This window comes from Fusarium tjaetaba, assembly GCF_013396195.1.
Source record: "Fusarium tjaetaba strain NRRL 66243 chromosome Unknown NRRL66243_c0000084, whole genome shotgun sequence".
NCBI lineage: Eukaryota > Fungi > Ascomycota > Sordariomycetes > Hypocreales > Nectriaceae > Fusarium > Fusarium tjaetaba.
The window spans coordinates 114,120-125,306 of record NW_023501280.1 but is presented as its reverse complement, the minus strand read 5'-3'; the positions used below and the strand labels follow the sequence as shown (position 1 = coordinate 125,306).

General features: G+C 48.8%; 3 protein-coding genes across 3 annotated transcripts; all 3 read left to right on the top strand.

Annotated features, from left to right (window-relative positions):
* Positions 1-211: 211 nt before the first annotated feature.
* Positions 212-1,224, top strand: FTJAE_4318 (eukaryotic translation initiation factor 3 subunit G; the record flags this gene model as incomplete). Its single annotated transcript, XM_037350710.1, has 3 exons — positions 212-273; positions 316-949; positions 1,000-1,224. The coding sequence occupies 3 exons, from the start codon at positions 212-214 to the stop codon at positions 1,222-1,224; spliced, it is 921 nt and encodes a 306-aa protein (XP_037208565.1).
* Positions 1,225-4,880: 3,656 nt separating this feature from the next.
* FTJAE_4317 (phosphatidylethanolamine n-methyltransferase) lies at positions 4,881-7,918 on the top strand (the record flags this gene model as incomplete). Its single annotated transcript, XM_037350709.1, has 3 exons — positions 4,881-5,064; positions 5,138-7,794; positions 7,844-7,918. 3 exons carry the CDS (start codon positions 4,881-4,883, stop codon positions 7,916-7,918), a joined length of 2,916 nt encoding a protein of 971 aa, XP_037208564.1.
* A 714-nt stretch (positions 7,919-8,632) lies between these two features.
* On the top strand, positions 8,633-10,077 carry FTJAE_4316 (uncharacterized protein; the record flags this gene model as incomplete). The annotated part of the gene is made up of 3 exons (XM_037350708.1): positions 8,633-9,162; positions 9,218-9,680; positions 9,733-10,077. The coding sequence occupies 3 exons, from the start codon at positions 8,633-8,635 to the stop codon at positions 10,075-10,077; spliced, it is 1,338 nt and encodes a 445-aa protein (XP_037208563.1).
* Positions 10,078-11,187: the final 1,110 nt, after the last annotated feature.

Below are 11,187 nucleotides of genomic sequence, written 5' to 3'. Positions count from 1 at the left end.
GACCATCTACCCCCCTCGAGCACCTGTGGCTTGACATCTGCCCCACCTGTGCTCAAACCGCCGCACCACGAAAAAGTGAATAAATTCAACTATCACTAAAACCCCACGATCACGAAGTGACGCCCGTACGAGCCACGACGACGCATCCCTACGGCACCGCGAGACCTACACAGAACCTCTGAACAAATCGCACGGATACGCTCGATTCAAAATGGCTGCCGCCGTAGCGAACCAGCCCAAGTCAGTTGCTCTGCTCTCCTTGACTGGGGTCTTGTAATCGATATCCTTTTGACTAACCCCACCATTTAAAAACAGGCACGACTGGGCCGACGACGACGATATCGAGGAGACCTCCACCGATCTCCCCGAGCCTCAGACCATCTCCAACAAGGATGGAACAAAGACCATCATCACATTCCGCTACGATGACGACGGCCGAAAGGTCAAGACCACCCGCCGAATTCGCTTCACCACCCACACCGAGACCGTAAACCCCCGCGTCGCCGACCGAAAAACCTGGCCCAAGTTCGGCCTCAGCGCAAAGGATCCCCCCGGCCCTGCCCCCGACACCACCTCCGTCGGCGAGAACATCATCTTCCGGCCAAGCGTCAACTGGCGAAAGGCCGAGAAGGATGAGTCCACCGACGCCAACGCCCAGTCCATGAAGGATAAGCTCAAGGACAAGCAGGTCAAGTGCCGTATCTGCAACGGTCAGCATTTCACTGCCAGATGTCCCTACAAGGACACCATGGCGCCTATTGGAGAGACTCCCGCTGGAGATGTTGCTGCTGGTATGGGAGACGAGCCCTCGGCTGCTGGCGCGGGCGCTGCTGGTAACAAGAAGGGTTCATATGTTCCTCCCGCTCTGCGTGGAACAGGAACAGCTGGCGAGAGAATGGGATCCAAGTTTGGCGAGAGGGACGACTTTGCTACACTGCGTGTCACCAACGTAAGTGCCATCACGACGCCACTCCATATATATATACTAACAACATCCAGGTCTCCGAGATGGCAGAGGAGCAAGAGCTGCGCGACATGTTCGAGCGCTTCGGCCGCGTCACCCGAGTATTCCTTGCCAAGGACCGGGAAACCGGTATGGCCAAGGGCTTTGCGTTCATCAGCTTCGCGGACCGGGGCGATGCCGTCAAGGCCTGTGCGAAGATGGACGGATTTGGTTTCAAGCATCTCATTCTGCGGGTGGAGTTTGCCAAGAAGGCTGCGTAAGGCGGCTGCTGCTGATCATGTTTCGATCTTGTCATGGGGGTTAGTTGTCACGCACGGTAATTGCATCGATCGGTTGCGGGGATTTTTTTCAAAAAAGATACTTTGTTTTTTATAAACCTCATGAATTTCATGACCCTTGGGATATGGGGGTCTGGAGTGGGACAAAAAGTGATCCTTGGTCTTTTTGTGATATGAGGTATGATGTGAAGATAGGGGAAGACAGCATAAATCAAGATCTGTTAAATGAGTGGCCATCGAGAGTGGGCAGCAGGTGCTTAAAGGGCTGCTTGATGGGGGCATGAAAGAGGACAGTGACCAGCTGCTCGCCAAATCAAGCTCTTCGCTTTCACTTCCTCCTGCAAAACGGATGTCGTTGATGTTACCTTCCAGGTTCGTGCTGACTCGAATCCTTATGAATGGGCTGTAAACTCGTCAATAAGCACATATCACAAGACATCGGTTACGTACCCTAAATGAGATCTGTATGCCTGCTGTATATTTATGATAGCCAAAGACTCTTATATCGACAGGTGCCTCTGAAGTTGCCGGAGTTCCATATCCCACCACATTGTAAAGTCTCATAGTCTTATGAGGCTCCAGGAATGCCAAGTTGAACGAGATCCAGTGCCTTCGCATGAGATCCGCTCAGGATCTTAAAGCTCAGCGGAAAAGGACTTAAGATCTGTGGTGAAGAATTTATTATTAAATACTGCTGAGAAAGGGGTCATATGGCGGTATCTTGTGGTGGAAAGAGTGCTATTAATCTCCTTTCGTCTTTCAAGTTCTCACCCTTCCTTGAAAATCATGATATTGTAATAACTCCAAAATTTCAGGCTATGAAGATACCGTATCGTTTGTTCAGTGTTTTGGACTTTAATATACTCTCGCCTCTCGATCTGGCGACTCTATTGTGAGGTCTTGTTTAATGACAGTAGGCCACGAACAGACAAAACATCGAACAAAGGGGAAAAGTGTTTCCAGATACGATATGGCTTCTTTAAATATTCATCTATCTTAGTAATACCGCGGGATAATTTCCAAGATCTGGATAGAATTCCCTATCCTCGGATGGGATATGGGGGAAAAGCCTTTGACTGGTAGAATGACCAACTATTCTGAGCCCATAATTTCAGGATGAAGAAATATGGTTCAATAGAGGCTAAGGCTCTGTATTCTAGCATGGAAAGTAATAGAAAATCGAGGATAAATAGATGTCCTTATCCAGTATTAACCGGTTCTCAACCCGAGGTCTCTAAGACACGAGGTTAGCTCAGTCGCAAACAAGCAAGGGTCAGACGATGCGGGATATAACTCGTGCATTTACATGCCAACGGGGCTCTTTCGGGTTTCCCTTATAGGAATCAGAAAAGGCCACGAACATTGTGACAATTGGTCTTTTTTCATCTCAACAGATTTGACTAGCTTGGAGAGCAAGGGTCGTGTAATTCGAGACCCTGAATATTTTGTGACTAGGGCGGATATTCCATGCTTGTTTGACAGATATTCCCGATTCAGAATGAAGGTCTTGTGATCAGCCTAGAAAGGCCGAAGAATATTGTTGATTGCATACCAATATTCTCAAAGTTATCATGAATGGACAAGTTATTACTGCAGATAAATCCTGTAAAGATTGCGTCCTAACTAAGAGTGTCGAAGTGCTACATCACCACCGTCTCTGTATTGCTGAAGGCATAACAGGATATTGAGTACTTTCATATATATTTCTTCACGTTTGCATATCATCCTCGAAAGATATTGGATCCAAGCATCTCTAAAGCCTAGCATAATTTAAACATTCATTACCTCCCAGGTAGCAAAGCTTCATTGAGTCAATATCACGAAGTTACTGCCTCAGTTGCAGCCTGAACCTAGAAAAGTAAAGCTTTATATAGTCAGAACACCCCAAACACTTTGCCTTTGGGCAAAGTCCTGGACAAATGGCTCCTGCACTAAGGAAATGGTTCAACCGTGAAAAGTTCAGCCCCGGGACAATAGTTTTTTGCTCTGAACTTTATCACATAAGAGCTGGCAGTTCAACACCGCCGTTCTTCTCACTTGGATATACTCTGGCTTGAGGAGACTTCAGGAGAAATCATCGCTTCTCAGACAGCTTTCTGCGAAGAAGCATGCTCGTATGCTGTATTTATTCCTTGTTCTCGTATCCGAATCGCGCCATGCTTCTCGAGTGTCCTTTGCTTAGGTGTTTTTGTCCATGGAAAAGCACCTAAATAAACTACCGCTTTAACCCCTTGCAATAGCTGTAATAGTCAGACCCTAGAAACAGTTCTAATTTTCCCATTTTGTTGGGAGAAATCGTCTAGGATGTTTTGTCGTGTCTTCCATTACTTGAGGAAGATTTGCATGTGATTGTACCCCACGCTTAGACTAAAAGACCAGGGTTTATTGACTATCCGAGTCAAAGAAATGAGGGTTCTACGGAGAAAAGCCACGCATCAGATCGTCGTCCGCTTTCAGAGTGAGAGCTCAGAAGAGGTAGAGCAACTCGCTTCCGATGTCCCCACCCCGTTGTGGGTTTCTTGCCGTGGTACCTATCGGGAGGCGTCCTCCATCACGGAGCCGGAGTCCGGTTAGAGTCCATGAGGGAGCGGCATGATAAACGGGTAGAATCGGTGGAAAGAGTCTTTACATTGTGGTTTACAAACTGCTTGGAATAGATGAATCACTGATTGGCTCTAGCAATAAGATATCGACAAGTGCTGACTTCAATAAGACTCTTCTTTGTTGCTGTGGTTCTCAGATGCTGCCCGTAACCAAAGAAATAAAGCACGCGACTCAACGAGTGGGGGAAGATGATGGAAGCTCAGAGTCTCCGCTGTATTATCACTTTCAGCCATGCTACCGTACCTTAGCCCCGCGCACATCTTCTCACTTGTTGATGGAAGTAGCCCGGTAATCACAGTGGGTTTAGCGCTCTTGTCGCGGCGCAAATGCAAAATGGACGCCCCCATTCAAGCCTCAATGCACTGTAGAGAGAGAGGCAAGTCCGTGACTGGCCCTGTTAATTGCACATGCTGGTTTGAACGAGACGGAAGGTGCTGCTGGTCTGGTTTCACGAACTGGACACTTCCCAACAACTTCTTGTCAAATTCGCCATTCTCCCTCTTCTTTTCATCATCTTTTTTCACTTACACACGAGTTACTGTCACTTCAAACAGGCTCAAACAGCATCTTCTCATACGCCGCTTTCAAACCTTGCACCAATCAGTAGCTTCATGCATGTTGCTCTCATTCTCCAACGCTCACTGGAAATCGACACTCAATCCCCTGTTAAATCGCTCCCCTCTTTGACTTATGGAGCCACAGCTCCAGACCCAGACCCAGAGCTAAACCAGGAACTAGCCTTAAGTCACGCCAGGGCTTAAACAGCCGGTCCAGCGATTGATAGCTCTGAACCAGGTGACCCCATCCCTAACGTCTAAGCCAGCGGAGCCCTGACGTCGTTTCAAACTCCCGCCTCAACCCTCCCAACAGCCGACTTTTAACTTCTTCCATTCCGATCTCTCTCCTCTTTCTCTCAATTTCAACCTTCGCTCTTTTTCTCCTTTTGGCATTCAACTTGCCAGTTCGTCGCCGTCTTTCTTGGATATCCCTTGTCGCCATCGTATCACCCTCTTGTTGCTGAATCGCCTCCAGTCATGAGTACTGCCGCCGATCTGCCAGCCGCCGGCCCTGGGCTTCGGCAACGGCAATCTGGGGTTGATTCTCATGCCCAGCAAGACAAGCCTCAAGCAGAACCAGGGCATAGTCGCCAGTCATCTGATGCGCCTTTCCAATCTGATAAGTCCAGTAAGACGTATGGTCGAACCCCAGACGGCACAGGTATGTACAATCCATTAAGGTTATTGTGGTGGTGTGTTGCGTCGGTGCGTCTTTGGCTGACTGTCACATGTAGTTTTTATCGTACCCACAACCCATGATATGGTTTCTCAGCTTTTGGATCCTCGACAACCTAAGAACCTTTCTGATGCAATTGTCTTGACAATTCTCGGTCTTCACATCTTAGCTGCTTATTTCTTGCCGTCTGGTTCGAAACGTATTGTTTTAGCTGCTGTCTTCCTGTTTTGGCGAGCTTGTTACAACATCGGCATTGGTGTACTCCTCCAGATCCAGTCAAACCACCGACGTCTTGTCACTTGGGCTCGGCGCTGGAAGCTCTTCGAGAATCCTTCAACAGGCAAAAACCCGCGACCATGGCTCTACAAGCTACTAAAGAACGAGCTCGAGACAAAGATCCCCGAGGACTATGAATTCGAGAAGGCCCCCATTGAGTACAATACTTGGTTGGTCTTCCGAAGGGTTGTTGATTTGATCCTCATGTGTGATTTCGTGTCGTATTGCCTGTTCGCCATCGTCTGTGGCCACACTCCTGAGGGGGAGAATCCTCTGATTGGTTTCTCCCGCTGGGCTGTTGGCATCGCCCTAATCGGCTTCAATCTCTGGGTGAAACTCGACGCTCACCGTGTTGTGAAAGACTTTGCCTGGTATTGGGGAGACTTCTTCTACCTCATCGACCAAGACTTGACCTTTGACGGTGTCTTCGAGATGGCTCCTCACCCCATGTACTCGATTGGATATGCTGGTTACTATGGTATTTCCATGATGGCTGCTAGCTATGAGGTTCTCTTCATCTCGATCCTCGCTCACTTGGCCCAATTCGCATTCCTTGTGATTGTCGAGAACCCTCATATTGAGAAAACCTACAACCCGCCTCCTCCTCGCAAGCGGACCGTCTCCGGGGGTCAAAGTGATACCATACCCGCTGATATGAAATCGCTTGAAGGTGCATTCGACCAGCAGACCCTGACACCCACCCAGAAAGACGAGCCAGCCCCCGTCCACAATCTTGTTGGTTTAAGCAATCTTGACTTGTTCCGCGTCCCTGACTTCGCCGTCATTCTTATGCCGTTCTATGTAGCCGTCCTCACTCTTGTGACACCTTCAACTGCCGTATGGCAGGCGGCTTTCGTGTTCCACGCTCTAGCCTGGCGTGTTTGGTATCATCTCGGCCTAGGTCTTATTCTCGACCAACAGTCTAAGAACAAGATGTGGACACGCCACTTCCTTAAATTCGGCGAGAGTGCTGGTGAAGCCTGGCGCCAATGGAAGGGCCTCCATCACATCAGCATGATCATGTGCAACGCTGCATTTGTTGCTGCTTGCTGGAAGATGTACTCGCCTCCTGAAGACTGGGCCTATGGCCTGGTCTTGCTCAAGCATGTTCTTGGTGCTAGTCTCGTTGCCCTTCAGTTGTGGACCGCATTCAGTGTCTATGATTCTCTCGGCGAATTCGGCTGGTTCTGCGGCGATTTCTTCTTTGATCAACAGGCTAAATTGACTTACAAGTCTATTTACCGGTTCCTGAACAACCCTGACCGGTTCTTCGGAACAGCTGCAGTGTGGGGTGCCGCACTCATTACGTGGAGTCGATCCATTTTCCTCATGGCCCTGTTCACCCAGATCTTGACCGTCTACTACATCTCGTACATTGAGAGACCCCACATGCAAAAGATCTATGGTCGAAGCCTACGTCAGGAAGCAGGTCTTACCAAGTTCATCAAGAAATCATTGCCTCCTCCCGTCAAGGGATGGCAAGAGAGTGTCGACAAGGTGTTGGATGATACCAGCCAGTTCGTTGAGGACTTTATCGATACCGCTCGGCCTAAATTCGCAGCAGGTGTTAAGACCATCGTACGAGATACTTCGGCTCTCTTCAACATGGCTCCCGCACGACTTACCATTACGCGAATTGCTCCCGATCTAGAAGGCCATGATCCCAAGTTATACTCTCTTTCTGTTCAGGGCACTCGCGTTAACAACGCACCTATCGTTGAAAAGTACACTGGCAAGGAGAGTTTGACAGGCCGATTCCCTAAGCCCGTTAAGACCATGGCTTTTGAATACGGAGCACCTCTTCGAGTGAAGTGGAGGGCCCCTGCCAACCACAGTAAGAAAGATTGGATTGGTCTTTACATGGTCACCGACAATCGTTCAAGGGAAACGACTGAGGTATCTTCTTTGGGACGATGGGCACCTACGAATGCTGGCTCTTATGATACCTTGACTGCCGATGTTAGCATTGTGGTCGAAGAACATCCCGTAACTTCAACTGAGATCACAGAAACTGATCTGGTCGAAGGTGAAGTTGTGTTTGAAGGTGACAAGTTGTGGTGGACACAAGGTGTCTTCGAATTCAGATACCATCACAACGGACACCATCATGCCATGACTATCTCAGAACCTTTCGAGATCCGAATCAGCAAGTTTGACGAAGAGGATGTCGACCTTGGCGCCAAGGGCTTGTACGAGCAAGCAGTCGAGGCCGCACTTCTTCCAGTTGTCCAAAACTGTCTGGACCGTGATCCAGATATTGCACCCAACCAGCCTGAGGAGCCTTTCGGAGGGCACGTCGAGCGTGACACAAAGTATGCCAAGAGGATTGTCTACGCCATTCGAGAGATGTTTGGCATTGAGTTTGCACCACCAGTAGTGGCCGCAGATGGAAGCGTTCGTAAACTTGCTTGGAGAATATGCAACGCTAAGGAAGTTCTGGTATGTACAACATCACCTGGGACGTTGCACAAAGCTAACAGTCAACTAGGCTCCATACAGCATGTCCTTGTCGAGAGGAACCACGACGCCTGCAATTCAGGACTTTCCGTCAGAAAAGGCCTAGTTGCAAAAAGAATGTGTTTGGAGATGTTAGTGACAGGTTTTGGTAGAGCTAGTGTAGGGTGAGGTGTTGGTTGGAGTGCTTTTGAGATACCAAAAATGAAGCAAGAGGATACTAAAAATAAAGAAATATTTACAACTGATATTTCTCATGATTTTTCGATACCAAAATAAATCCATCAAAGAGTCCCTTACGCTGTTGACATAATTTCATCCTTTGGGATCAGGGCCCAAAGCTTTAGTATATTGCCTCACCCAGGTAAGTATGATGTGATTTCTAAAAACAATCATCCAATGATCAAAGCCTCACTGAACATGCAGTCAACTGAAACTGTTTCTGAAACAAATCGCTCCCCGCGGAACGACGTTGGAAGCTGAACTCTAAACCCATGCTTTTAGCGGCAACACTAGATCCAACTGGTGATACTCTTGCATGCAATACGAAGTCATCACAGTGTCACCCCGATCTGCACGGCTTCTCTAGTGTGTTCCTTCAGAGCCCAAGGCTCAATCTGCCTTCTGCATCCTCACCTCCATTTTGGATTCATCGCAAAATTACTATCTTTGGCCTGAATCTTTTCGTTCTTTGATCGGCATTGTTGTTTCATCTATGCCCTCACCCTGGTTGATAGCTTGCGGCTAGTGCGGTGACGCTGCGTCAGCTCTAATCTCGTCATAATCCTCAACTTACCATAACATTGTCCATCAACTGGAGACAATGAAGTTCCTCAGCCGTCAGAAACTATCGAGAAACCCCTTTCGGGATAATAGCATAACACTTCTCGTCTCAACACTCCTTCTCGCCGCGCCTATCACTATTTTTTTACTTCATTGCGTATATCAGACTTACTACCGCAGAGGCGCGCACTGGAGCCACAATCATGACATTCTTGAATTCAACACCCACCACGAGCCGGATGTGTTGTTATATGTTGCTTCCTACAGTGGACTTGTCACGACGTTGAATCTCTCCCTTGCTGAGTATCGGAATACGCCTGTGAAACTTGAAACATTGTCCACGACAGATGGGTGTGCTGGAAGCCCTTCATGGCTTACACTCGACTGGTATAACGGAGTGCTCTATTGCACCGATGAAGGACTAAAAGATGGGAAGCATGGGTCGTTGGCTTCCTTCGCAACGCATGAGAACGGTACCTTGACGCCTTTGGCGAAGACATCTACAGTCTTTGGTCCTGTGAGTGCGGTCATGTATGGCAAGTGGGATTACGGGCTGGCAGTAGCCCACTAGTATGTATTACCGTTCAGACATAAAGTTCAACATCAAACGGCTAACGCTTTTCAGTGGCGGCTCGGCATTCACCACCTGGGACATTCAAGATCCAGCAAACCTGACGTCGCTCAATGTCCAGGAGTTCAGCATCCCCGAGCCTGGTCCAGACCCTTCAAGACAGGAGGCTTCCCATCCCCATGCTGCAATCGTTGATCCGAGCAAACGATTCATTCTAGTTCCTGATCTGGGAGCAGATATGATTCACATATACGGCGTTGGTTTCGGGAATCTAAGCTTGTCCAAGCTGGATCCATTGGTCGTTGCTCCCGGCAGTGGGCCCCGACACATTGCCTTTGTAGTCAAGGAGACAAAGACATTCATGTACCTTGTCACCGAGCTGGCCAATACCATCATCGGCTACGAAGTCGTGTATGGTGGCGAGTTTATCAGGTTCAAGGAAATATGGAGCAGTGGCATCCATGGAGAAGACAAAGACGTACCGCAAGGCGCTGCAGCTGCCGAGATTGTGGTATCAGTAAGTGTGTTCACAACCCTTGAGCTATGTTTAATCTGACTTTTGAACAAAGCCGGACAGGGAGTTCCTGATCGTCTCGTCTCGTAATGAAAGCACTCTTCAAGTTCCAGACTTTGACACCAGTAACGGCGCTATACCATCTGATCCTTTAGTCAGTTTCAAAATTGACTCAGAAACGGGGCATCTCATTCTCCAACAAGATGTTCCATGTGGAGGCAGATTTCCTCGCCACTTCTCTATCAATAAGGCGGGAACGTTGGTAGCAGTGGCTCTTCAAAGTGATAGCCGTGTCGTCATCATTGAGAGGGATGCCAGAACTGGAATTCTGGGTGATTTCATCGCCTATGTAGAGCTGGAAGGCGAAGTTACAGCCGTGATCTTCTACGAGGGACCATAAGCTTGGCTCTTTGGAAAAAGGTGACTCAAGGCTTCTTTGGTTCCGTCCGGCGTCATAATGTGCATCCGTTTCTCGGTGCATCTCGTCCGAGCAACTGACGTTACTGAGAACGAGAGCTTATGACGTATGCCCGGCCATCCGTCCAAATACCTGAAACTTATGGATATCGTCTTGAATTCGCAGGGCTTGCTCATATGCAGACAACACCAGCCTTGAACACCTTGATTTGTAGTTTCGGGTTGACGGCTGCCGGATCCGAAGAAGCTGTGGGTTGCAGAATCAGGGACAGTTTATGGTTGCCCATTGTTCACTTGATTGGTGTTGGGCTGCCACAACTGCTCGATCGTGTTGTTGTGACGCAGGGGATGATGTGAAGCACACTACATTAGCGTGTAGGTTGTTGTGTCTTTCATGCAGCGACCTCGGAGAACATGAGAGACTGTCAGTCCGTCCGGCCTCGACTAAAAGACTGTTACTCTCCCGCGGGTGAAATCCTTGCCGGAGTAGTATCGGGCATTGGATGTCCCGGATGCCCAAAATGGGAATCGAGGGGACTGTGGAATTGGAGATCAGGTCACAGCCTGGTAGCAAGGCTCAGCGTGATGGCCAGGGTGTTGAAGACCCTGAAGATGTTGTCGATGTGGGTAGCGGCACGGGTCCTTGGCGACTCGATCCTCTAAATGGTTGAGCATCTCGCTATAAAGCTTATTGAGTAGGCCTGATGTACATATAGTATCATCAGTATCATCTATTTGAGTTCTGATGAGAAACGTGTCTTTCAACTTGAAGACATCGTCTACCCGAGAGTCTGGATATATTCAAGCCGTGACCCGAACCGATGGGTTTCTGTCTGTGCCGTGCCGTCGTCTGGAGTCGTCTCTGGACATGGTAGATTAAGGCGAGCGTTAATTAGCCGGAAGATCCATCAAACAACCTTGCCAGCAGTTTTCCGTAAGCGGACAAAACGTGCCACACCTTTTAAGCTTCCCCGCAGGTTGACAGGCGTCTCGAGACGGCACCCCAGACCGGAGCAGGCTAAAACCGAACCCCAGGTTGGTCACGGGCTGAGATTTGGATTGGACTGGGCTGCGAGGCTCCAACGGAAGAGCA